Source organism: Hyaena hyaena, unplaced genomic scaffold (genome assembly GCF_003009895.1).
Source record: "Hyaena hyaena isolate Hyena2069 unplaced genomic scaffold, ASM300989v1 scaffold_0, whole genome shotgun sequence".
NCBI lineage: Eukaryota > Metazoa > Chordata > Mammalia > Carnivora > Hyaenidae > Hyaena > Hyaena hyaena.
The window spans coordinates 14492421-14519663 of NW_024080632.1; the positions used below are offsets into that span (position 1 = coordinate 14492421).

The 27243-nt window shown below is 54.4% G+C and overlaps 1 protein-coding gene across 1 annotated transcript; it reads right to left on the reverse strand.

Annotated features, from left to right (window-relative positions):
• FOXN4 (forkhead box N4) lies at positions 1-24926 on the reverse strand. The gene is made up of 9 exons (XM_039227422.1): positions 24841-24926; positions 9587-9735; positions 7541-7665; positions 7328-7438; positions 6865-6992; positions 6136-6232; positions 4700-4907; positions 1312-1704; positions 1-260 (listed from the first exon to the last, which is right to left on the reverse strand). Exons 1-9 carry the CDS (start codon positions 24924-24926, stop codon positions 1-3), a joined length of 1557 nt encoding a protein of 518 aa, XP_039083353.1.
• Between the last annotated feature and the right edge of the window lie 2317 nt (positions 24927-27243).

Genomic DNA, 27243 nt, shown 5'->3' on the forward strand with positions numbered 1-27243 from the left:
TCAAAGCAGGGCTATGGGCTTGTTCCCTGGGGCACCCAGGTACTGGGGAGGGGAGGAGGTGGCAGACGCGGCCACACCGTCGGGAGTCGAGTATGCAGCATACAGACCGGTCACCTGAAAGTCTGGGAAGGACTGGTCGCTGCCGCCGGAGACGGGGGTCAGGCCCGAGACCCCCAGCTCACAGCCGAGGGGGGAGTCTCCGAAGGCCCCCAGCGTGTCCAGGCTGAAGCCCCCATCCTTCATCTCCTCCCAGAGATTCCCTTTCAAAGACAACAAATGCTTGGGTGAGCTGGCGTCATGTCAGACAGACCCGAGTTCAGATCCTGTCTTAAGGAAGAGGCGAAGACTGTGGTTCAGAGTCGGGTACTTCAGGGGAGCATGGGGGCACCAAGTTCGTTCTAGCCCCGCCCTTCCCTTCCCTCTGGGCATCCCTGAGAACGTCACTTCTGTCTCGGAGCCTCACGCTCCTCTGAATGAAATGGAGACGATCGGAGACCCCCTCATGCCTCCTATCCTTGGACGGGATGTGTGGAAAGCACTTACTGACACTAAGGCGTCCCCTCATGACAAAGTCAGGGGACAAAACCACACAGCACAGTTTGACTACACGATAATCCAGTGGGACAGGCAGGAGGCAGAGAGGTCCAGATATACCCATTTCACAGCTGTAAGTGACTTGCTCACTTGCTGACTAGCAAACTGCTAAGCAATCCATTTCCCTCTCTAGACACCGAACCCCTTGAGGGCAGAGGAGCTCTCAGCCATCGGCTGGCACACGGTAGGGGTGCCAGCGTCGTGAACGGATGAGTCACGGGGCACCTCCCTTGTTCATTCATTCATTCGTTCAGCTCCTGGGTATTAAGCATGACTATGTGGCAGGCAGTTGGGTCAGAGTGTGACCTGACATAGGCTGACACACGCAAGTAGAAGCAGTTATGGGTGAAGAGTTGGGGGTCCGATGGACCTGGGTTGAAATCCCGGTGGGGCCACTGACTAGCCAGGGGACCTCATTTCTCTCAGTTTCCTCATTGGCAAGATGGGGGCATGAAATGGCAGTGGCCTCTCAGGACCGTTGCAGAGTGAGATGGGTGATGGCTATGAAGCGTTGGGCACAAGGCCTGGTATACAGTAGGCACTCACTCAATGCTGGCTGTACTTCACCATCATTAGGTGGTTGGGAAGTGCTTGTCAAAGGAATGAGCTGAGGTGTAGATGCAGACAGACCTCCTCTCTCTTGCCCTCCCCCATCTTTGTGGCCCTCCAGCCCCCCAACCCCACCCCTGTTTCCTCCCTCCATTCCTCCAGCCTCACCCTGCAGAGCGAAATCCATGATGCTGGGATCCAAGGCATCTACCTCAGTGTTCATGTCGGTGCTGATGTTGATGAAGTCCACGGGCGCCCTTCCCATGGCGGGGTGGGGGAGGGGGCCGGGGCTCAGTTCCGGCAGCGCGTGCAGTGGTGGGGTCTGGGCCGGGGCGGGAGAGTCTGGGCCGAGGTGTGCCTGGGGCTGGACCTGGTGGTGCAGGGGGCCTGACTGCAGGGACAGGGTCATCAGCGGCTGGGGCGGAAGCTGGGAGACAGCCAGGCATCCCCGGGCCATGGCCACTGTGGTGGCGTGAGTCAGCACAGGGGCCTCGGGGTCTCCCAGTTGGCCGGGGCGTCTGCAGCTCTCCGGCCGGTCCGAGATCAGCTTGTCCAGCTCCTCTGCAGGCAAGTGGGAGAGGTCACTCAGAAGGCACCCCGCGGCTCCCAGGACCCAGTGTTAAACTGTGCACGTGACTCTAGCCAACCCCCTGGACTCTCAGAACCTCAGTCTCTTCATCTGTGAGGTGGCATCCTACCCTCTGCACAGTGCAGTTGGGGAAATGTAACGAAATCACCAATGGTATAGGGTCTTTGAGGAACAAGAAGGGCCTAGGATAATAACATGAGCTCCCCTCACTGGGACAGTGTAGGGGCTCTAGGACCTCGGCTTGGACTTCCTAACGGCCTGCAAGAGGTCAGGCAGAGGTTACAAATCCCATGACTTTGGGACAAAATTCATTAACAGGCCAGGGGTCCTAGCCATTCCCTGCTCAAGAGACATCAAAGGGTGTTGCTGTGAGTTAAAAGCTGGATCCTCCTCCATGGCCTTGGATATGAACAAGACACATTACTATGAAATTACTTTCGGTTGCTGGCTTATGTCTCCTGGACCGGAACACCAGTTTGAGACTGGACCGCTAGGGTCCCAGGATCAATTTAGGATGCACTCACTTTAGAGAAGCCAACACTTGGAAACTAGGTGAAACGTCTTGCCCAAGGTCTTACACTAAATGTGTCAGGACTAGCCTCAGGTCTCAAGCCAGACCCCAGGGCTCTCTGAGGGGTGAGCATCACATGGTACTCATTCCGCTGAAGGCCTCTCGGACACTGCTATGGGCCCCTTTTCCTCACTTTCTTGAAGTGTTCGTGTCCGAGCTATACTCCTGTCCTCCTTCACGTGCAAACCTCAGGCATGAGGGTCCCCATGGAGTCAGGCCAGATATTCCTATGACTGGGCACAAGTGGCCTTCCATGTCACATTCTCCCCTCCCCTTCACATCTCATAATTAAAAAAAAAAAGCAGATGCAATATTTGTTTCTCATAGAAAAGCGATTCATGAACAGGGTAGAAGATTTGGAAAACATAGAAACATGAAGAATATAAAAATTATCAGTGGCCTCTTCATTCAGAGTAAAGAGTTTGGTATATTTCTAGTGTGTGTGTATATGTAAATACATATATGTATATATGAGTGGATATACACACATATATAAATATGTATGTTCTTTTAACATAACGTATGCCTTTTTAAAAAAAAGAACTTTTACTTATTTCTGAGAGACAGAGAGAGACAGAGCATGAGCAGGGGAGAGGCAGAGAGAGAGGGCTCCAGGCTCCAAGCTGTCAACATGGAGCCCGACGCGGGGCTTGAACTCACAAACTGTGAGATCATGACCTGAGCCGAAGTCAGTCACTTAACCCACTGAGCCACCTCGGCGCCCCAATGCATGACTTTTAAAATACGATTAGGCTGGGGCGCCTGGGTGGCTCAGTCAGTTAAGCAGCCGACTTCCGCTCAGGTCATGAGCTCTCGGTTCATGGGTTCGAGCCCCACGTCAGGCTCTGTGCTGACAGCTAGCTCAGAGCCTGGAGCCTGTTTTGGATTCTGTGTCTCCCTCTCTCTCTGACTCTCCCCTGTTCACGCTGTCTCTCTCTCTCAGAAATAAATAAAACACTAAAAAAATTAAAATAAATAAATAAATATGATTAGGCCATGTGATATTGATTCATAACCTGTCTTTTTTTCACCTATTCTGTTGGAAGTATTTGTTTCTATTCCAAAAACATTTTTCTCTCTAATCCTGGCATAGTATCACCTTCTATCTACTTAACTGATCCCCTATTGCAGGATGTCTAGATTGTTTTCAATTTTTTACCATTAGAAATAATTTTGTGATGAATAACTTTGCTTGTAAAGCCTTTGTTGAAATCTTTGATCTCCTCAGCATCCGTTGCCAGAAGTAAAATAACTGGATCAAGGGGCACCTGGGGGACTCCGTCAGTTAAGTGTGCACTTCTTGGTTTCAGCTGGGGTCATGGTCTCACGGTTGGTGAGTTCAAGCCCTGTAGCGAGCTCCATGCTGAGTGTGAAGCCTGCTTGGGATTCTCTCTCTCTCTCTGTCTCCCACTCACTCTCCCTATCTCTCTCTCAAAGTAAACAAATAAATAAACTTAAAAAATAATAACTGGACCAAAAAATGAGGTGCAGTTTGCAGGGTTATATTTCTTTGTCCTGAAAAAGATTCCCATCAATTAGATATGAAGGTGCCTGCTTCTCCATATCCTAGCCCACACTGGATGCTATTACTTTATTATTTTAGCATTTTATTTTTTTTAATATTTAAAAAAGTTTAATGTTTTTTTTTAACAAATAGTTTATTGTCAAGTTGGTTTCCATATAACATCCAGTGCTCATCCCCACAAGTGTCCTCCTCCATGCCTAATGTTTGTTTATTTTTGAGAGAGTTGAGAGAGAGAGAGAGAGAGAAGAGCGTGACGGGGGAAGGGCAGAGAGAGAGGGAGACACAGAATCCGAAGCAGGCTCCAGGCTCTGAGCTGTCAGCACAGAGCCCGATCCGGGGCTCGAAACCACAAACCACGAGATCACGACCTGAACCGAAGTTGGACGCTTAACCGACTGAGCCACCCAGGCGCATCCATTATCTTATCCTTTTAAAACTCAGTGCCGATGTGGTAGGAAAAGTAAGAAAGTGATGCATCCCATGGTTGTCTGGCCTGGTGTTCCTCTGGGAGGGACTAGGGGTTGCTTAGGGACATCGAAGAGCTGTTCACAGGCCTGTGACCGGGACTCTGAGCCGAGCAGCCACAGGGGAGGGGAAGGCAGGGCAGGGGAGGCACACTTCACCGGAGGGAACGCTACCCAGACGTCCATGTGTGCCCGCCAGGCAGGCTGCAGGCGGAGCCGGCCGGTGGGCGGTGCTGTGGAGCGGGGTGGGCGGCGCTGTGGGGCCGGAGGGCGGTGCTTTTGGGCCGGGTGGGCGGTGCTGTGGGGCCGGTGGGCGGTGCTGAGGGGGCCGGTGGGCGGTGCTGCGGGACCGGGTGGGCGGTGCTGTGGGGTGGGGGGCGGGGGCAGCGGGGGCATCTAGGCCTCACCGGGGTTGGCCATGCTCCGGTGGATGGCGGCAAGGTCCTTCCTCTTCCACTTGTGCATCTCTTCCTCCATCTTGTCGATGCGGGCCAGGTTCAGCGCCCACAGGCAGCCCTTCCTCGAGGAGCCGCCCAGCTTGTTCTCCACCTTCTCGAAGCATTTGTTCAGCGACAGGTTGTGCCGCACCGAGTTCTTCCAGCCGTCGGGAGCCGTCTACGGGGGAGGGCAGGGAGGGACACGCGGGAGACGCCCTCAGAGACCCCCCTCTAAACTCCTCCTCTCCAGTATAGTCTGGGGGAGGGGGGCAGGCACAGCAACGGCGGGGTGAAACGACAGTCCAAACACTCTGCCTTGAGTCGGGAAGACAAGAGAGAGTGGTGGGGACTGGGGCAAACTGGAGGGCCCCGAGCCCTGTTAAAGGGGCAGGTGCGCTTCAGCTCCAGCCGACAGTTATTACTCAAGAACCAGCCCGGGATGCCGAATTTTCCATCCTTTCTCTCCCACTCAGCAAGCAAGCAGGGAGATGATGCCAATACATGGATAAGGGGTCAAGTGTATTCAATGCCAAACATTTTTAAGCGCGCATACTTGATTGTTAGGTAACCAGATGCTACAGTGCCCCTCAAGGTCTAGTCTCCTCCCACACACACCAGCGTCTGCAATATTTCTGCTAAGGACACAGTCCGAGTCAGGGACCTCACAGCTTGGTACCCTCCGGCCACCGGCTCCTTAGTTTGCTTGGACACCAACAAAACTAACACGAGTGGCCAACCATGTGCCAGGAGCCGCCAGGCCCTTTACACACAGGGTCCTCACTAACGTTGGCAGAGGGGTCATATTCTCATCTGTAAGATGAGATTCAGAGAGGCAAAAGGTCTTGCCAAGTCTGTGTTCTGTATCAGTATGTTTTTTAAATATTTTACTTTTTTATAGGCAGAGGGAGAGAGCACGTGAGCTGGGGAGGCACAGAGGGAGAGGGGAGAGAGAGAGAAAGAGAGAGAGAAAGAAAGAGAGAGAGAGAGAGAGAGAGAGAATCCTAAGCAGGCTCCATGCTCAGTACAGAGCCCGATGTGGGGCTTGATCCCATGACCCTGGGATCATGACCCGAGCCGAAATCAAGACACTCAAGCGCCTGAGCCACCCAAGTGGCCCTGCATCAGTATGTTTAATGGAGTCTGTGCTGGGTGATGAACTTATTAGCCCCTCTACCCTCTGCCCCCCGAGGACACCTGGTGGGCTGGTTCCCTGGTTAGAGCCCAGCTCGGGCACCCCTTTTTCCTTCTGGATTTCTTTGTCCCTGTCCGTGTGAATGGTGCCTATGGACATAACTAGGGGCCTAAACGGGTGACCCAGTTGGCCTGGGCCAGGTCCTGGGTCCTGGTTGTATGCAAGGGAGGTCAGAGCAGCTCCAGGGGCCCTAGACCACACTGGGGCCCCTCACCTTGAAGTAGGGAAAGTGCTCCTTCATGAAGCTGTAGATCTCGCTCACAGGCAGGCTGCCTGTCTTGCTGTTCTTCAGGGCCATGGCAATCAGACAGCTGGAGGCAAAGGGCGGAGAAGGCCAGGTGTGAAGATGTCTCAGGATGACAGCCTAAGGTCTCCTCTGCTTGACCCCACCAGTACCAGCTCCTACATACTCAGACAGTGTTAGCTCTGGTACGTTTCATGGCCCTATGTTTTTTCCACCCCCTGCCCTTCTCCTTGACCCTGAGCTTGGACACTGGTACCACACTGAGAAAATTCTCCTCTCTTTATCCCTTCTCCATAATTAATGTCTATGGGCCTTTAGACTTTAACTAGGCTGCTTACCACCCCCCTTCCCACCCCCACCATATCCAAATCTTGTAAGGTACACGATACTATTATTTTGATGACTTTTGACATCAGAAGGAACTGAGGCTCAGAGAGGCCAAGCCACTTCCCCCCAGGCCACACAGTTTATGAGTGACCGAGTGAGCACTGGGCTCAGAGTCTGGAGTGGGTTCTCAACCCTGGGGACTGACTGAATACATGATGGTCCTTCCTAGAGCAGGTCCCAGCTTGGGGCTCTCCACTCCCCCAAAGCTCCCCCTCACAAGCCTGAGCCATCACGCACCATCTGGCTGTCTGAGACATCCTTGCCCCCCTCCTCCCTGAGCCCCCCGTGGCCCCAGCCCAGCCTGGACCTCACCTGTATGAGTAGATGGGCTTGGGGTAGTGTTTGGGGTGCAGTTCCTGAGATGAATGCACAGCCATGCGGGGCTGGGGGTAGGGAGGCCGTGCTCCAAACGGGGAGCCGTACAGGCCCACAGGGGGGCCCTTCTCACAGGCATGGCAGGGAAGGGTGGCAGAGAGAGAAGGTGAGAGAGAGCATAAGCCACTCACAGGAACCCCTCCCCCCAACCCCAGGCTGACTTTTTAGGAGACACTGTTTAGTAAGATGTCAGGGCTACAGCCCCAGGAGGTAATCCTGTCCCTGCCCCGTACAGCAGTTTTAAGGGACTGAATGAAGGACTCCATGACACGGACATGGGGAATGTTATCCTCATGTTGCAGGGGAGTAAACTGAGGCTCAGAGAACTCCCTGGCCAGCCCAAGGCAGGAGTGTGTGTCTCCAAGACCAGCCCCCCCGCCCCCCACCAAGCCTCCAGTACCTGCTGGGTGCCTGGGGGCAGCGGTAACTGCGCTTGGGAGGCGGGAGGGTACAGCTGTGGCGGGTCCTGCAGGCCGGATGCGGGCCGGCCCCCCACAGGGATCTGGTTCATCTGCAGGGACCGCAAGAGAGGGAGACAGAGGTTAGGGTGGGGGGGGCGCCCCAGCCCTGGAGGACCCCCACTCTATCTCCCAACCCCTGCGGTGGCGCTTACGCTGGCTCCATGATTGGCTATGGGGCCCAGGCCTAGCATGCCTGGGGGGGCCATGCCAGCCGGGCCGTGGAGCAGTGGACCTGGGGTGGCTCCCACATGCAGGTCAGCTGCCCTGGCCAAGGCACCTGCAAAAGGGAAGCACAGAGATGCCGCTGGGCTGGGGGAGTGGGTCCCAGCCTCTCAGCCCCCGGGTACCGCCAGAGAACAGAGCCTTCCCCACCCCTCCACTTGGGGCCAGGTGCATAGCAGGTGCCGAGCCAATCACCACCCTGGAGTGTGGTAGTGGACGGCGGGTTCCTACCAGCTGTGTGACCTGGGGCCAGCCTCAGTTTCCCCATCTGTACAGTGGAGCCACTGAGATTACCTACATATGAAGTCGTTAGGAGGTCGCTCAGTACGTGATAACATCTCAATAAATATGAGCCAGTAATTAATAATCACGATGTCGTTAATATCTTGGCTCTTGTCCATCATGAAGCTAAAGTGTCAACTCATCGTTCATGCCTCCTCCTCAAAATCATGTCTTCATTCCCCAGGGCCTCTCGGCTTAGCTCTAAATGCCTTTGTGCCTCACCTCCCCTTTGCTAAACCCTGCTGGTCTGCCAAGGATTAGCTCAGGAAGAGCAGCTGCACGCACACGTGCCAGCGGTCCAGGGCCAGGCCTGTGGCAGGCATTGCTAATCTATCACAGAGTCTCACTGTACCACTCTGCCTTGGGGCCACCTTCCAGATTAAACAAAGTCAACCTGGGAGGTGATCCTGCCCTGGGGCCACCTCTTCCAGGAAGCTCTCCTCTAAGTTCCGGCCGCCAGCCCCCAGTGGCTCATCCGCTTGTGCCTGTGATCTGTCTGCCTTTGTCTTCTCTCTGCCCAGACCCTCAGCTCCTCCCTGAGAACTAGGAGCACATCTTATAGGACCGACTGCTCCAAACAGCTGGCACAGAAGCAGGAGGAGGTGCGCGGCGACACGGGGGAGAGGGGGCCCCACTTGTGGGCAACACAACACCGACAGTGCATGTGAGGGGCTTTGGGTGTTACGTCTCCACATCAATTCTGCTGTCCTTGTGTCACAGATGAGGAAGTAGGTCAGAGGGGGAGGGTGATTGCCAAGGTCATAGAGCTGCAGGTTCTAGATCAGGGCAACCCATGGCCAGCCGGCCAGACCCAGCCTATGGCATGTTTCCACAAATACGGCTGTAGCAGCGCATGACTCCATCCCTTCATTTACATACCGTCTAGGGCTGGGTTTGCTCCATGGTGACGAAGTTGAGTACTTTCAACGGAGACCTTACGGCCCACAGGGTCTAAAATATTTACCCCTTGACCCTTTACATTAAAAGTTTGCTGACCCCCTGCTACAGACGTTTAGGCCAAGAACAGTTCGTTCAGTGAACTAATTTTTCAACTGTTGGTCCTTTTAATGTACTATGATGATTGTTTTCCTTGATTGTTGGCCTTTAGCATTTTCTGGGTCTCTCAATATTTTGCTCACTTGCTATGACTACACTACCTGCCATTTACTGAGCACCTACCGTGTGCCGGGACCTGTGGCACTTTCCACGTAGGACCCTTTTGACGATCAGGGTTCAGTAGATTTCTTCTGTGATTGGCCAGAGAGCAAATATTTCAGGCTTTGCCCGCTATATGGCCTCTGCCTTCTGTTTTGTTTTGATTTTTTGTTATTTACAACATTTGAAAAATGTAAAACCATTCTTAACATGAAGACGATAAAAACAAACAAACAAACAGGCTGCAGGTCGCCGGGGGCATCTGGGTGGGCCACATTTTGCCAACTGCTTTAGCTCTTCAAGATGTACCAGGGTCGGGTCATTCTTCACTGAACCATTAGCTCACACAGGGCCGGGAGCACAGTGGTCAGCAAACGAATGAACCACATCCCTCTGAGGAAGGTATCGTCACATTTTACAGATGTAGAAACAAAGGCACAGACACAGAGAGACGTGGCCACAGGTGCACAGCGGGAGGTGGCTGTGCTGGGCATCGCTCTCCCCTGCACTTACTCATGCCCCACCCCCACCTGGCCTACCTGGATGTGGGTGTGGTGCACTGTGGCCACCCAGGTCCACGCGGCCACTTGCCATCTGCTGCAGCCGAGGCACGTCCACAGCTGTGAGCCACGACAGGGACTGCAGGTCCCCGGGAAGGTCGTCATCGCCAGTGGTGGAGGCCAGGAGCCTGCGGGAGGGACAGGAGCTCGGGCGGGGCGGGGAGCTCAGGCAGGCTCTTGGGGAATCACCCTGACCTCTGGAATCACCCCAAGTCCCTCACCTCCCCAAGCTTCCCTCAATCACACAGCCTCAAGTCATTCTTTCCTTCATTTACCCACTTAATGCATCTTATGTTAGCCCCTAACCCCCAAAATAATAAACACTAATGTCTGTTGAGCGCTTATTCTGTGCCAGCCACCATATCAAGTCCTTCCCAGGCAGAAACCCCTTTAACTCTCTGGGTTGCCTCATGGGGCAAATGGTAGCAGTATTATGATTCCCATTTTACAGATGGGAAACTGAGGTACAGGGCTTGGTGCTCAACAGGCACAGTCCTTTTCAATCCTGTTCAACCCCCACAGCAGCCCTGAGAGGTAGGATATACCCATATCCCCCTTTTACAGATGGGGAAATTGAGGCTCAGAGCCCCGAGTACCTGGCCCAAAGCCACATATAACAGGAAGTGGTCGGTCTGGAAACTAGGCACCACAGCCTGAAGGCTGCTGAGCTCTTCACCGTGACCCCAGGAAGCCCCTGGAGCCTTCACTTTGGACCCATGCCCACCACCCCTCAACAGATGTGTGAGAAAAAGCATCAGTGTCCATGGAAGGGAAGAGGCTGCCCACTGAGGATGGCAGGCAGGTACCCCGATGTGGGGTGACCATGACCCCCAGCACCCCGGCAGTCACGCTTGCCACACGGCCCCGAGACGCCCCACAAGGGCATCTCGTCCACGTCACAGCGCGGCTGCCGACTGGCCAGGGGCCCATGGTGCAAATTCTAAGCTCTGTGTTTTAAGAACAAGTGTCCCAGTCTTCACAGAAGGGGAGAGAAAACAACACAGCCTCTGGATTTGTCCTGCGTGTGACGGGGGACCACAGTGGGACGTCAGCCTCCACTACCTACAGGCCACCTCAGCCGGCGTCCCCTCCCTCTGTCTTGCTGTCTCAGCCTCTGCCCCCTTCCCACCTCACCCGCTTTCTCTCCCCTTGTGTTTTAGGGCCACAATTAGCGTTGCCATGGCCACAGCTCCAGGCTGTCGCTGGGCCACCAGGCTGGCATCAGGTGACCGCCCAGCTGCCCCGGCGATTGGCTGCCTTGTAGGAAAACAGGGCCTGGAAACGATTTGAAAACCCAGCCGGCCCTGTGGCAGCAGCAGTTGGCCTGGCTTCTGTCCCCCCCAGCAGCCCATTGTGTGACAAACGACTGTTGCCCCCATGGCACGTGGCCCCCATTGTCCTGGGGTCTCCCTGCAATTGTTTTTGTAGCCCCCTCCCACCCCCGGCTGCCACTCCTTCAGCCTGCTCATAACTCATCTGGCCAGTGACAGCCACGGCTCAGGCCTGGGCGATGCCATCTGTCCCCTAGGGCCTGTGGAGACCAGAGGGTAAGACTGAGGGGTGGGGCTTGCTGTGTTGCTTGCTGCCGGGGGTGTCTGGCTGGTCCCCACCCACCCCTCTGCACCCCATGACTGGCCTACCTCCCAGAGTCTGGTGGTGTGAATGCTGCTCCTGCTCTGGTACCCACTATAGCTCCCTACTGCCCACGTGGCTCTGTCTGGTGCTAGGGCAGCAGGAGGTGTGGATAGAGGGGAGCACTGCTGGCAGGTTTCTCAAGGTGGGGCCCCACCAGAGCCCCCGGAATGGGGGGGGCTTGCAAACAAACCAGCTTCTTGGGTGCCACCAGAGAAGTGACTCTGACACATAGTTCCCAGAGTGGTTAAGAGACTGGGCTCTGGGTTCTAGTCACCTGTGTGCCCAGGGCCACTGACTTAACCTCTCTGAGCCTCACTTTTCCATCTGTAAAATAGGGTTCATAACACTTCCTCTCTCATAGCACATTGTGGGGATTAAAAGTGTAAAGCCCTTGGAATAGTGTCTGACTTATTACTATTAACACCCATATTAATGTCAAAAATCATATCATCCTGGTCCCCAGGGGACTGCAAGTATGTGGAAGCTTTGGGCTCTGTGGTCTCGCAGACCTGCCTCTGTTGCTATTTCCACCAGTGGCTTCCATTTATTGAGCACTTCCTATATGCCAGGCCCTGGACAACATGCTGTCCCCATTTTTACAGATAGAGAAACTGAGACCCTGAGCAGTCACTTAACTGCCCTGAGCCTGTTTCCCCATAAAGCGAGGATCCCGGAAGGGTAACTGAGCACGCAGAGGGGCCGAGTAAACGGTGCTACTCTGGTTGTAATTTATGCGGCTTTCTTCCCTGCTTTTCGTGTGTCCCACTTGGCTCCCCCTTCCTTTGGCGTCATCCGCTACACCTGTGAGGGACAGCAGCCTGCTGCAGCCACCCAGTGTCTGCTTTGGCCCATATATACCCAGGCATCTCCACCTCCACGTCTTTGCATATAGCCACTCCCCCTTGCTAGGAATTTGCTTTTCCTGCCCTCACCGGAACCCGCCCATCCCTGGAGGCTCACTCCAAACTGTCTTCTGGCTTCTGACGGTCAAAGTGCCTTTTGACATCATCTGAGTCCACCCGCTCATTATACCCATGGGGACACTGAGGTTGGGAGAAGAGAAACAGTTTGCTTCCCATTCGGAGTCCCAGAAAAACACTAGGGCGAGGGCCCCTGGCCTCTGGGTGGGGGCGTGGGGGGGTTCATTCCAGCCCAGAAGTGGCTTCTCCTCCGGGAAGGCTTTGCCATCCAGACCCCAAGCTCAGGGACCCTCTGCCTCCTGACTGCTCCCTATGCCTTGCAAGGCCAGTGAGTTCGCACTGTCGTCTCTCCCTGCCCCTGTCCTGCCTGCTGGGTCACTGAGGGCTGGCCCTGAGCCCCATATCACCCTGTGTCCCTGCACATAGTGTGGCTTCTTAAATGTCCGCTTGGCTGGCTGAAATAAACTGACCCCAGGCTGCCAACCCAAAGAATGGTGTGACAATGGCCGTGGTGTCCAGAACTTACAGCGCTCCCAGAACCACCCTCTGCCTCCCCAAATCCTTGCAACAGCTTCAGGACAGGGATAGGGACAGGGAGCAGGCAGCTCCACTTTACAGATGGGGAAGCTAAGGCCAGACCAGGACTCGAACCCAGGTCTGTCTGTTCCACTCTGAGGCCATTCTGTGGCGTGACAGGCAGAGAATAAGATGTCCCCTGAGAGCGGTGCACCCCAGGGCTTCCGAATGGGGGAAACCAGCGTTGCCCAGGAGCTAGTACAAATATAGAGTTCGAGACCCAGTCCAGAGCCTGGGGTCCCAGCCTTGAGCTGTGGGGCCCAGGAAACTGTACACCTCCCAGCGAAGCTCTGGGGCAAGGACGGCCCCAAGGCGGCGTGACAGGGTCTTGGGCACAGTGTAACTCTCACTAGATGAGTCCAGGTTCAAGTCCTTGTGACCCCTGGCTGTGAGACCTCAGACAAATCACTTCTGGTCCCTGGGCCTCTACTTTCTCATCTAGAAAACGGGAGAGTAACAGTTGCTGTTTCCCCAGGGTGTTTTGAGGATCACATCAGCCAGTGCATATTCAGCCTTCAACACAGGCCAGATCCCCAGTCTCCCTTTGGGAGTGGCTGCTCATCCTGGAGGCCGGTGGCCAGGCCCTGCTCCCTCCCCCCTGGACCTCTCTCTCGCCCAGGCTGAATGTTCGTGTCAGGGTGCTCGCCCTGGGCCGGCTAGTCTCCTGCACCGGAGTGGGGGGCCCAAAGGCTCCGTGGGGGGACCCGCTGGCCCTGAGGCCTGGGTGGCTTCCTGCTGCCTCATCACCTGGCATTCAGGCCCCTTGTCACTGAGCGTCACAGGAACTAAAATGTGGTGCCCTGGGGCCCAGCCAGGGCCCTTACCCATCACTGTCCCCTCCTCTGCCACCCTCCCTCTGCTCCCTGCAGAGGCGCCTCAGCCCAGCCCTCTCTCCTCCCTGTGACCTGTCCCTCATCAATGCTCAGAGCTCCATCCTGCTCTTGCTCAGTGCTTCATTTTATTTATTTATTAAAAAAATTTTAATGTTTCTTTATTATTGAGGCAGAGAGAAACAGAGAATGAGTGGGGAAGGGGCAGAGAGAGGGAAACACAGAATAGCAAGCAGGCCCCAGGCTGTGAGCTGTCAGCACAGAGCCTGATGTGGGGCTTGAACCCACAGACTGTGAGATCATGCCCTGAGGACTGAGCCACCCAGGCGCCCCCTCAGTTCTTCATTTTAAACGGCCCTAAACCACAAGGTCCTCAGCCATTGTGAACATGAGGAAGACTTCTTGGCTCCCAGCTGTAGGCCCTCAGAAGGGCACTTAATCACTTAATCCTCAGCCTCTGTTTTCCCACCTATAAGATGGGCACAAGGGATACTGAGAGCAATACTTTGTACCGGCCCCCGGTCCTGGCGTGGTCATGTGGAGGTGAGGTGGCTTTGCGGGGAGGGTCTGGAATTACTCCCTGGGGTATGTGTATGCGTGACCCTGTATCAGTCTCCTGTGTAGGGGTGGGGGGGTCTCCTCTGCTGGAAAAGGACAGGACATTTATGCAAAGGAAAAGGCAAAATCCAGCCCCACCGTCCCGTGGTCTCCCAAGACCCCTCCTGCTCACTCTCTTCAGGTCTTTTCAGTCTCTGGGCAAGGAGGTCTCTCCGGGGAGGGCAGAGACTGGACCCCCAGCTCTCCGGGACCTCAGGGTCTGGTGTGGGGGAGGCCAGGACCCAGGCTGACGCCACTGCTGGGGGTCCGTGGTCCCAGAAGAACCTGATGCTGCAGCAGAGAGCCTTGTGCCCCCTGAGGGAGGAGCTGTACCCCCAGAGCCCAGGACAGGGCCAGGCATACAGTGGGCGCTCAATGAGTCCTCACAGATTAGACAAATGAGCAAACAGGCCCACCACGGCCCCTCCTCCAAATGGCCAGGAAGTGATAAAAGGCCCAGCTTCCGTTCCTTTAATTTTATAAAAGCCTGGGGACCCAGCCTGGGGGGAGTGAGTCCCCACTGTGTGCCCAACCCAGTCAGGCAGGTGTTGTTATCATTACCACCTTCCCATTTACCAGATGGGGACACTGAGGCCAGGGAGAAACAGGCCTGTCTAGGGTCCCCCAGCAAGAGACTGGGCTGGTTATAGTCCCACAGTCCTTTCTCCCTGCCGTACCAGGAATGGTGGAAGAAATGGGCTCTGCAGCTTCTAGAAAATTCTAGCACTGTGCTATACAATAGGGGGCCGCACGTGGCTATTTAACTTTAAATTCATTAAAATTAAACAAAAGTACGGATTCAGTTTCTTTATCACATTAGCCATATTTCAAGGGCTCAATGGCCACATGTGGCCAGTGCCTGCCATACTGGACAGTCCAAACTTGGAACATTTCCATCCCCACAGAAAGTTCTACTTATGCGGGTGGTGGTCTGGAACATTCTTTCTAGTCATGATGGACAAATCTGTGATACATCCCTATTGCCTTAAAATTGGAAATTTGATTTAGGTTTGGAAATTTCAGGAGCTGATTTCATGGAATTTGGAGTTTTAGTACGAAAAACTCCCCCCTTTACCTCCCACCAGTGAGGAAGTGACAGGGAAGAGCTCTGTAAAAATGCGAGCCCTGTACTAAGGTGGCTCACAAAGTAGTGAGCTCTCTGTTCTGGGAACATTCAAGCAGGAGTCAAGGGATGATGGGTCAGGCTTCTATGGGGTGGATGAGCCCAAACAGCCTCCAAGTTCCCTTTGATTCAAAGAAGCTATGACTCGTGGGAATGTCTGCAGGTAAACACTGGCCACATTTCCATAGTTCTATCACATTGGGCAAGTCCCTCTCCTTCTCTAGGCCTCAGTTTCCCCATCTAGAAAGCAATGGTGGCAGAGTAGGAGCTTCCCTTAGAGGCCTATGGGCACTTGTGCTCTAGGAAGGCAAACTAGACAGTGGTTAGGAGCAGCCATGAAGCCCAACACAGGTGGACCCAGGCCTGAAGATTCCTGGCTGGTGACGGTCACCTGCTCTGCGACTCAGTGTATAAAACGCTAATGGCATCTACCCTAAAGTGATGGTCAAGAATATGATGGGGGCACCTGGGTGGCTCGATCAGTTAAGCGTCTGACTTCTGCTCAGGTCATGATCTCAGAGTTCGTGGGTTTAAGCCCCTTTGGATTCTGTGTCTCCCTCTCTCTCTCTCTCTGCCCCTTCCCTGCTCACACTCTGTGTGTGTGTCTTTCTCTCTCAAAAATAAATAAACGTTAATAAATAAACAAAATGGCTTTGAACTAATTTTAAAAAATGGCTCAAGTCATGATCTCATGATTTGTGGGTTCGAGCCCTGCATCAGGCTCCACGCTGTCAGAGAGGAGCCTGCTTGGGAATCTCCCTCTCCCTCTCTCTCTGCCCCTCTCCTGCTCACATTCTCTCTTTTCTCTCTCTCCTTCTCTCAAAAATAAACTTTTTAAAATGTTAAAAAAAAAACAACAACATGATGCTTGTTCATTAGCAGTTCATTTAAGCATATGATCAGATGAAGCATCTAGTTTTCTCCTGAAAAATCAGGATGGTCCCAAAGGCCATCCCTGATGATGTATCCTTCTCAAACCAAGTGGGGGATTTGTCACCAACAGGGGGGTCCTCATTAATGAGTGGAGAGCTTTTTTTGGGCAAAAAGAAACTAAAAAGACCTATCTGGGGGCGCCGGGGTGGCTCAGTCAGTGAAGTGGCCGATTTTGGCTCAGGTCATGATCTCACGGTCGTGGGTTCGAGCCCCACGTCAGGCTCTGTGCTGACATCTCAGAGCCTGGAGCCTGTTTCAGATTCTGTGTCTCTGTCTCCCTCTGGCCCTCCCCTGCTCGTGATCTGTCTCGATCTCTCAAAAATAAATAAGCATTAAAAAAAAAGCTAAGACTTATCTATCTGACACCTCAGAGTCCCCTCCTGAATTCAGTACTTCATCAACAGCCCTCTACCCCACACCGGGGCACATCCACCTTTTCCTTATTAACACACACACACACACACACATACACACACCTGGGGGTGTCATCACAGGAGAGGTGAGGCTGAGTCAGGGGAATCTGCCTCAGAAGCTTCTGGCCAATGGCCTCAGGTACCCGCCCCAGCACCATTTCCCCAGGGCTTCAATTTGCCCGTCTGGAACCCAATGAGGTTGAGCCCCTTCCATCTCAGTGGGGCTGCCCGGGGACACAGACAGCCTGCAGGGCTCCTCGGGGTGGGGGTGGGGCAGGAAGCTGGAGGGTGCTGAGGGCTGTGGTTCCATTCTGAAGGGGGCAGACCCTAGGGAGGAGTGAGGCGGGACCCTGGGGAAATCGACATGAAAAGGAGACTCATTTTCCAAGTGCCTCCGATGTGCTCATCACTGTACGTGCCTCATCTGTGTGCCCTGTGAGTCAGCTCATCAGAATTCCCAAGCCCTCTGCGACATGTTCCAAGCCCCTCCCAGCTAGGGAACCAGAGTCGTGCCTGTCCCCCATGACCCCCCATTGCCTTCTCTCGGGCATTTCCAGGTAGTGGTTACAGGTGCTGGCTTGGCCTGGTCTGGTCGGCCTGGCCCAGGTTTGAATCCCACCCAGCTGCTTATAGCTGTGCGACTGGTCTGTGGTAGTCTGCCTCTCTGGGCCTTGGTTTGCTCCTCTGTACAACGGGGTGCTAATGCCAGTACCCACCTCACAGGGTGCTTGTCGTAGGGACTGATGCGGCCATGTGGGTGGGAGGCCCAGTCCATGCACGTGCACTGCGTGGTGGTGGTGGTTCATGTGGTTACGAACAGCTTCTAGAGAGTGTGCATTCAGCATAAAGTGTGCTCCGTGGGTAGCACCACTAGCAGGGTGTCTGACACTCAGTAACCATCTGCGCTGCTCCACAGATCCTTCCTGAACTCCTACTTGCTGGGTGGTGTGGCAGGCACACAAAAGTCCCTCTGTCCAAGGAGAGAACTTTCTAGTGGACTGAGAAACGCAAAGGATGGGGGATCTGACCCATAATGTGCCTTCCTTCCCGCCAGCCCTCTTAGGCTCAAAAGCCTTTGGGATGGATGGCTCCTTGGCAAACCCATTTCACAGATGGGATAACTGAGGTTCAGAGAGGGCAGGTGATAGCCCTTGGCCTCACAGCATGTAAGCAAAGGAGCCTGGGCTTAAACCACCACCCAGGAGCCTCTTTATTACTTCATCTCTGTGCCAGTGCAGCTGAAATACATTAAGCCGTGGGCAGGAAGGGTAAATGATCGTCATCATCATTTTTAGAAGGATCTGCTAGGTGCCCCATAGTGACAGGGTCACTGGTCAGGGGACCCTGTGGTGGCCCTGGGAAAAGTGACACACCACTGGAGCCCCGGCTGCTACCCTACAGTGACCAGGGGACCAACCTGATGACATGAACTAACAATGTCCTTAATTAATCAGACATGTTGTTAGAGGGACGGAAGAGGCACCAAGAGGGCAAGGCACTGCAGGGGTGAGTCCAGGGACACCTGCATTCCAGCCCTGGCCCTGTTCCTGACAGAGGTCCTTGTGCAGGTGACTGCGTGCCTTTGAGTCTCTGTTAGCTCACGTGCGGAACAGAGGTCATAACAGGACCCGCCTCCTGGTTCAGGGTAAACCACAGGCAGGGTGTGGGACAGGGTTTGGCTCGAGTGCCAGACATCTATTTGTGGAATAGATGGATTTAACACCCAGCAGTCAGAGTGACAGTTTGGAAGGGACATCAGAACTGGCACTGTCCTCAAAACCCATAAGGTGGGTAAGGCTCCAGCTCCCACCGTGATCTGGCCCGGGCTGCCTCCCACCCCCGCCCCCATGCCGTCTTCTCCTCTGCGCTAGCAAACCTCTCCATCTTTGGGTTCCTCCAACATTTTAAGTTCTCTTTGCACATGCTGTTCCCTTTGCCTGGGATGCTGTTCCATGCACTCATTCACGGCTGGCTCTTCCTCATGCCTCCCGTCTCAACCTAAATCTTCCCTCTGAGAGCTTCTCCCTGGCTGCCCACCCCCCTGGTGGTCCTTCCTGTGTGGGTCTGCAGAACACTTAGCACTTTTCAAGCAGGTATCCGTTGATACATGTTTCCAGTCTTTTCTGCGCTGAGAGGGCAAGCACTGGGGAAACCCTCTATTTTGTTCAGCCACCGGCACAGGGCCTGGCACCCTGTGGGCACTTATTACATCCTTGCTGGAGTAACAAAGGGTAGCAGGATACCCCAGCCCAGCCAGGTAGAATGCAGTTTGCATTGCCCAATCTCTATCCATTTCCCACTCAGCTTGACTATGCCCCTGTCTCCAGGAAGCCCTCCCAGACCTGTCCAGGGTCTCCCAGGGTTTCCAGTGCCCAGAATGACTAGAATCATTCATATCAATGTAGCATAGACTCCTGAGATAGCCCATGAATATTACTCAGGCATTGCCCATCTCCGCCTTCTAAACACTGACCTCCCCAGAGGTCAGGGGTGACTTTGTCTTACATCTGATTACAGACCCAGAGCAGCCCAACCAGCTTTGACAAAGATTTGTCCACCCAAGGTGAACTGGACCCCTTCAGCCACTGCCTGTTGTTGATGCAAAAGGTAAAATTCTGGGGCGCCTGGGAGACTCAGTCAGTTAAGTGTCCGACTCTTGATTTTGGCTCAGGTCATGTTCTCATGGTTTGTGGGTTTGAGCTCCGCATCAGGCTCCATGCTGACAGTGCAGAGCCTGCTTGGGATCCTCTCTCTCTCTCTCTCAAAATAAATAAACTTAAGAACAGCAAAATCCCATGGTGCACTTGCTAAGTAAGGAGCTTGGCAGTGCCTGCACTGGGCCACATGTGTTTGTGGATGTATACAGTTTCTACGGGGACTTCTGTTTATAGAGCTTAAGTCCAGGGCCCACATATAACTGTTTCCTCTCCTGGAGTTCCCTAGAGTCGATACAGTAATTGTGCAGTGGAAGGAATCCACTTGTGGCTGAAATCCCATTTCAAGCCCTCTGTGACCTTGGGCAAATCACTTCACCTTCCCTGTGCCTCAATTTTCCCATCTATGAAGTGGAATCATCATCATCATAACCTCCCACCCCCAGAGGGCCTCTGTGAGGATAAGATCAGATAACCTGGAAGATGGGGCCCGGCACACAGCAGGTGCTTAGACCCCGTGCCTTCTCTCCCCCCACTGCGTTCTCTCCTCTCGCCCTGCACGGGGTCACTAGGAGGAGACCCCACAGCACCTTTGCGGAGGCAGAGCACCCTCCCAGCGGAGTAGAGGCACATCCAGCCCTGGGGCATCCCTTCCGCTCTGATTACAAGGAGGTTTTTACCTGCCCTTCTGGAGATGTGGTTTAGCAGGAAACTGTTCCCATCACCACAGACTGTTCCTGTTTCCAATCCAACCTTCACACAAAAGGGATTAAGCATTTCATGGCGACATTTGTTTAGCTAACACATCGTTTGTAATAGCTTTTGTAACCGTTCACAGGAAAAAGAAAATCAAACGCAGTTGAGCAAGCTAGGGGATTCCCAACGGGCCGAGGGTGAGCGTAATATGACATGATTTGATTAGGGGGCTGGAAAAGAGAATGTTTCCTTTCTGGAACTTGGCGGGGTGGGGTGGGGTGCGCGCATGCAACCCGGGACGGCTGGACCCCAGAAAGGCTACCTCTTTCCCTTGCCTATAAGGTGGCCGGAGGAGCCATTCTGGCCACCCTGAGGGAGAAAGGGTGTAAGGATGTTGGGAGTGTCACCGCCCCTGACAGATGGAGCCCCCAGCCTCCCCCCTGCAAGGAGGTTACAACTGATGGGTGGAGCCACACTGATAGGGGAGTTAAACCATTCCCGCAGGCAGCTCAGCGGCGGGGGGGCGGTGCTTGAGAGGAAAGGCAGGTGGCATCTGCCCACCCTGCCACACTGGGCCACAGTGCAGGACTCCGTCATCCCTTGAGCACGCACAAAGTGCCTCTTCTCTACATAGCCATGGAAGTGCTATTTCTCAGGTGATTTTACCCATCCGTCCATCTACCCAGTGAATGTGTATTAGCTATCGTGTGCCCTGCACTGTGATTCACAGATGAAAACCCCACTGTCCAAAGTGAGGAAGGGCTTTGTGCATTTCTTAGAGGGGGAACTGAGGGTCTGACATAAGAATCTGTAAGGGGAGCCACAGAGCCGCAGACAGGGCAGGCATCCAAGGAGCCAGCAGTCTGCCTTCTTCCTCTGGGCCTCAGTTTCCCAATCTGTAAAAGGAGGTTGTTGGGCCTGACCTCTAGAATAAGTTCCAAGCGTGGGGACAGGTGGTTGAAACCTGCTGTTCTGGGGGCTCCTGGGTGGCTCCTGGTTCAGTCTCATAGTTCATGAGTTCGAGCCCCGAGGTGTGCCCCACATGGACAGTGCAGAGCCTGCTTGGGATTTTCTTTCTCTCTCTCTCTGCCCACATCTGCATGCGTACTCTTTCTCTCAAAATGAATAAATAAACTTAAAACAACAACAACAACACGGTTCTGCCCCTTGCTGAACATACGCCTTTGGACAAGACTCTGGGCCCCAGTCTCCTTGTCTGTAAGTGGGGATCATGCCAGCACCTATTCCATGGTTGTTACCATGAAGATGAAATGGGCTGGTGCACTTGCTAAGGAGCCCCGCAGCTTCCTGGCACACAGTAGGTGCTTCGTAACTCCAATTATTCTGCAGCACCTCGAAGAGAGGACTTCCCTCTCAGATTTGAGCCAAGGGAAACCGGCTAACCTGTGTGGAATGCGAACTGTTGCCGCTGTCCGTGGGGTCAGGGCTACCCCTGGCCCTGGCCCCCAGGCCCCAGCGTCTTAGGCAGGACAGGCTGCTGCCAATTTGCTGTCTGGGCCCAGCCACCAACTCCCCGCAGCTCCTCCTCAGGGACAGAGCGCCTCCAGCTGCTGTCCCTGCCCCCACCCCTCCCTCCCCGCACACAGCCATTGAAAGTTAACGGCCAAAGGCGGCCCTTGGGGATGCAGGACTGCGTGGAGGGCTGCATGGGGGCTGGAACCAGGCTGGACCGGCAGCCTGAGTGGTCCTTGGAGCCATGCCCTGGAGACATGAGAGGGGGAATGAGAAGCCCATAAACTTCTCCAAGGCTATTATTCAGGGAGAAAAATGGGAGTGGTTGGAGGGGGCCAGGGAGTCACTCCATGATCATAAAACCTCCCCTCCATGAGAAAGCACTCTATCCCAGGCCTAACCAAACACCTTTTCTAGATGCAAAGTGCAGAATCCTCCCAATGACCTGTTAATTGGGTTCTCCCCTTGCTCCATTTCACAGATGAAGAAACTGAGGCACAGAGAAGGACAGTGACTTGTCTGGGGTCATACAGTGGCAAGGTGGTAAAGCAACTTATCCTGTTCTATCACTTGTGGGGCACGGATGTAGTGGTCGCGGTACCCTCTGGGTGGGACAGCCGAGTGGCACTTTGGCCACAATGAGCTGTGTCATCCTGTAAAGCCATTTAATCAGATTGAGCCTTGGTTTCCTTATCTGCCAGATGGGCACAGGAGTGCTATATTCACAAGATGGCTGTGGCACAGGGAAGGCAGGTAGTAAAGAGTTAAGAAACTGTGAGCTGCTATTTATTATTATTATTATTATTATTATTACGGTTGTCATTATTATTATTATTATTCTGCCTTCCGGGACATGCTAGCTATTTAACACAAGAAAGCCCCAAATCCATGTAAATATAAAGCAGGACACCCAGGCAACTCTGGAAAATCGAGCTGACAGCAAGCCTGCTCCTCTTTGCTCCACTGCCTCACCCCTGCCAGCTGGTCAGGGAACTGGGTAGGCATTGACACCCCCCTCCACCCACCCATACCAGTAGGCTGACTGCCTGCTCTGCCCTGTTTCTGGAAAAGGACAGCTTGCTCAGTGCCCCAGACAGTTTGGGAGCTGGGCCGGCCAGGACCCCAAGGCTTGGAGCTGGTGGGAGCCCCTGCTGGGGAAGACCTAGGAGTCTGGGTTCGGGGAACCCCCTCATCCACGTATTCCTCCAGAGCCCCCATCCGAAGGCCCTCCAGACACCCTAACTGTTGCAGAAACTTGGACTTGTTAATGGAACTAGGTAGTAAGAACGGCGGCAAATGCTGGTTGAGTCTCTTGCTCTATAAAACATACTCCTTTTAGCAGCCACGTGAGGGATGCACCCTAATCGTGCTCATGTGAAAGAGGAGGAGACTTAAGCAAATCACATGACACGTCCAAAGCTGGATTCTGAACTTAGCACATCTGACTCCAGAGCAGCGGCTCTAAACACCTGATTCCCAGGGCGCCTGGGTGGCTCAGTCAGTTAAGCGGCCAACTTCGGCTCAGGTCATGATCTTGCAGTTCATGGGTTTGAGCCCCGTGTCAGGCTCTGTGCGATTCTGTGTCTCTGTCTCTCTCTCAAAATTAAACTATAAAAAAAAATTTTAAACACCTAATTCCCTGACTCTGGTGCTTTTAGGAGGTGCTTTAGGCAACAGTAAGAATCAATGGTTCTGAGCTCTTCGAGCCGATCCAGGGGAAGGGCTTGTTCTCCCACAGGCTTCCAGCTGGGAGGACAGGGAGATTCACCCCGATACACTGAGTGCCTGCTGGGTGGCAGACACTTTCATAGATATTGCATTGAAGCCCACGAGAGTAGCTTTTATTTTCCCTGCTGCATACACAGACAAATGAGGGTTGAGAAATGAAACTGCCCAGATTCATACAATCGGCAAGCAGCAGAGTTGGAAACTGTTGCTTAATCTTTATGATAACTCCATGCAGTGGGTACTATTTCTATTCCCATTTTATGGATGAGGAAACGGAGGTTCTGAGAGCTGCAAATAGCCAGACCAAAAGGATCATAACTGATTTCAGAGCTCAAGCTCTGCCCCCACGTCACCTGCCATTATTTAAACCCTTTCAGGGCTGGAAGGAAGCCCAGAGGTCCTTGGTTGTATGATCTTGGTTAAAGATTTCATGTCATGTCTCCAAGCCTCGGTTTCCTCATCTGTACAATGGGGGCTCATCAGAGCAGCTTCCCAAGCTGGGCATACAGTAGGTGCTCTCAGACTGCCACATGCCTAGCATACATGTGGAGTCCCAGATCTGCACACAGCAAGATCTCAGCAAATATCTGTTTGCATTTGTGTCTTCATGTGGATCTCAGAAGGCAGCCTGCAGGCCCGCAGCCCTTAGGAAGCAACCTCCCTCTAATTGGGGGCTGTCGTCTGCCCCAGAAGGCGCTGCTGGAGTTGTAGTGGCCCCAGGAGGCCAGACAGCCCCTGGGTAAACAGGGCTGATCCGAGGTGACAGCCTGCTCTTCCCAGGCCAGCCCCTGCCATGGCCCCACTCCATAATCTGGGCTGTGCCCCTCAACCCATGGACAGGCTGCCTGCCTTGACAAGGTGGGGCACAGGAAACGGGTCAGGCCTCCTGGCCTCAGCAGGGAGAGGCTGGGAGGGGGCTCCAGATCATTCTGTTTTCTCTTCCTCCCTCCCTTGGCTGTGTGACCTTCTTGGCCCCTTCTCCGTTCTTGGCCTCAGTCTCCCCAACTGTAAAAGAAGGGGGCTGGACTAGTTGACCCTCAAGGGGCCGTTCTAGCTCTGAGGCTTGAAGACAAAAAGGAACCTCTCTCACCCATCTCTCTCTCTCTTCATCCTATCTCAAGAAATAATTTTGGCCTCAGCTGCATCAAATTTATTCTTCACATACATTTAAGAGCATCATTTAACTAACCAGGAAATAAGGTCCAGAGAGGGCAAGGGCCTTGCTGAAAGTCACACAGCCAGGCTAGGAATTCAGGAGTTCCCACTCACAACCTTTCCAGCATCCAAGGAGTATGGAAGCCAATTCCTCCCTGCACCCCCAAAGCTTTTGGGGGATGTTTCCTGAAGCCCTGTTAGGGCCACTATGGGGGAAGCAACAGCTGCTCCTGTCATCTTAACATTCACCAGGGTGCCCAGTCTCTCACCCAGGAAGGGAGACCTCTCTCGGAGAAGACAAAAGACTGGCCTTTTTAGTGGTCCCTCTGCCCCAGGCCACAAACCCAGACAATCTCAGAGAGGCCAAGTTGAAAATCGACATCTTCTCGCAAAATCCCAGGATTTACAGTAACAATAGTTCTTGGGCAGAAACCATAAACAGCACATCAACACATGAAACAATGAAAAAAGAAATGGCTTGTTTTGGCTGAAGCCCTCACCTGTACTCCTGCGGAGAGGGATGATGGTTTTGCCCTGAGTTTCGAATAATTCCTGACATCATGGATGAGATGTCACTTTCTATCATCTCCTTGGAGAAAAGACAAGCAGAAAACAAAGCTCCCATCAGCGATGGTGTGGACAGGGGCAGAACCCCAGTTTTCCCACAGTTCAGGAGGATGGAGCTCAACCAACCAGCGGAACACTTTTAAAAAAAAAAAAAAAAAAGGAAGAAAGAAAGAAAGAAAAAAGTACTAGAGGATTTCTGGGCATCATAGGTCACTTTCCCAGGGCAGTTCTACAGGGCTTCCGAAGCAAATGAAGAGAATGGAATGAAATTCCAGGTTCTTTCGACTTAATGGGGGAAGGGCGGAGGAAGGCTCTAGAATCCAAATGTCAAGTCTTGGAAAATGTGGGCTTGCAAAATAGGAATCATAAAAACCTGAATCTCTTCCAAGCCTATTTTCAACCGCAGCTCGGTTACTTTATTGTTCGGTTATTTATTTAATTAATTTATTTATTTTTTAAATAAAACGGGTAAATAAAAAAGGACAGCTTGATGTGTCATGGATGTTTCTGCAAGGGAACCAAATTCCCACTTGCAAAGGGGAATCATCCCCGCGGGGCTCCCGCCCTGTAAATGCCTTCAGAAATGCCACATACCCTGGCTGGAAAACCAGTCCAACCCCCCACCCCCACCCCCCGCCACATACAAACACGGTCTTAAAAAAAAAATCAAAAATCAAAAACATTTGCCGAAGTTTCTCAAACTTCAACCCTGAACCGAACACGGAAACCCACCAAAGACTCTCAGTTCCGCCCCCAAAATCATTCAGGGATTCCAGGGAAGGAGAAGGGGAGAAGGGAGAGGTAGCCCCCAGAGCCCCTGCGCCCCGGGCTCCACCCTGGAAATGCAATGCAGGGCACTGCCACGGAGGAGGCAGCGAAGCCGACCCCGCAAGGCGGTACCTGGAGCCGATCCTCGTCTGGCCGCGGCTGCAGGCGCTCTTGGGCCGGGCGGGGGTTCCGGAGGGGGGCTCCCTCGCGCTCGCCCCTCGCGTTCGGCAATTTGGCCGCCGTCGCGGCTCGAACCGTTTTTAAATTTCCCTCTCTGGAGCTGTCCAGCTCAGAGCATGCGCAGTAGCCGTGCAGGGGGCCTTTTTTTTCCCCCCAAGGGTCAGTTACAGGGCAGGGTCAAGGGGATTGCAGCGAGTGTTTCCCAGCAGCCGCCAGCCTTGCACGCCCCAGGGCTCTAGGTGGGATGGGGTGGGGCGGGGCGCAGGGGTGGGGACACCCCTCTTCAAACTTGCCCAGCAGTGGCAGCCGCTGCATGCCGGCGAGCATGCGTCGAGGAGCTGCGGGAGGGTGATTTAGGCCAAAAGAATTAAGTTGCAAAAGGATGCCGGGGGCATTAAAACTTGCAATCCGTCACTTCCCCGGGGGAGAAGGAGGCGGGTGGGAGGAGAGCTCTGCGGCAAACTCCCCTTTCCCCCTAAGCCCGGACTGGCCTTGAGGCCGACTGGCGGGGCGCGGGGGTTTTGGGGCCCAGGTAGACGCCGATTCCGGCTACCTGTCCCTTTAAGAAAGTTGCGCCCGCGGGCTGGCGCGCGGCGGGCGGGGGCTGCGGGGCCGGGAGCGCTCGCGCCGGGCGCCTCCACCTGCCGGGGCCGCGTGGGGGTGGGGTCGGGCCGAGAGTGGCGGCCCGGCGCGGGGGGCGGGCGGGGACTGCGCGCCGCGCGCTTCCCCCCCCCCCGGTTCCCGCGTGTAGAGTGAGTCTGCCCGGTGCGCGCGCGCGCGCGCGCGCGCGGCCCGGACGCTCGAGGTCCGGGGCTGCGAGCCGAGCCCGCCGAGCCGTTGGGGGCCTGGGCCCGCCGGTGCGCCCGCGCTCCCGCCTTCCCCGCCGCCCGGCCCGCGCCGCCTGCGGCCCCGCCCCGCGCGGCGCCCGCCGCGGGAAAGGTGGCGCGGACCGCGGGCGGCGGGCGGGGCGGCCGCGGACAAAGGTCCCCGCGGCCCCCTTCTTCGGGGGCTGGAGTTACTGTGAGACCCTGAGAAAGTCCGCATTTCCGGCGCCCTCCCGAGCCTCCGTTGGAATAATTTGCCGTAGAAATGACACCACCAATCTTCACGGCCACCCTTGCTTTATTTCCTTATATATTTCTGTCTCCCCGTTTAAGCTTCACGCCAGCCCCTTGGACGCGACGGTCCCCTGTTTGCCTCTGGCGAGACTGAAGCTCTGAGCGGTCACGAGGGGGCTCGAAGGAGCAAGGCCAAGAAGTGGCAGAGTCGGGATTGGAACCCAGAGCAGCGCCGAGGCCCCTGCACCTGCAGGTGGACTTTGGGCTCCAGCCTGCGCTACCGTGGCTTCTCGAATTTCTTGTGGCTTCCTTCGCGTTATGTATCCCGTA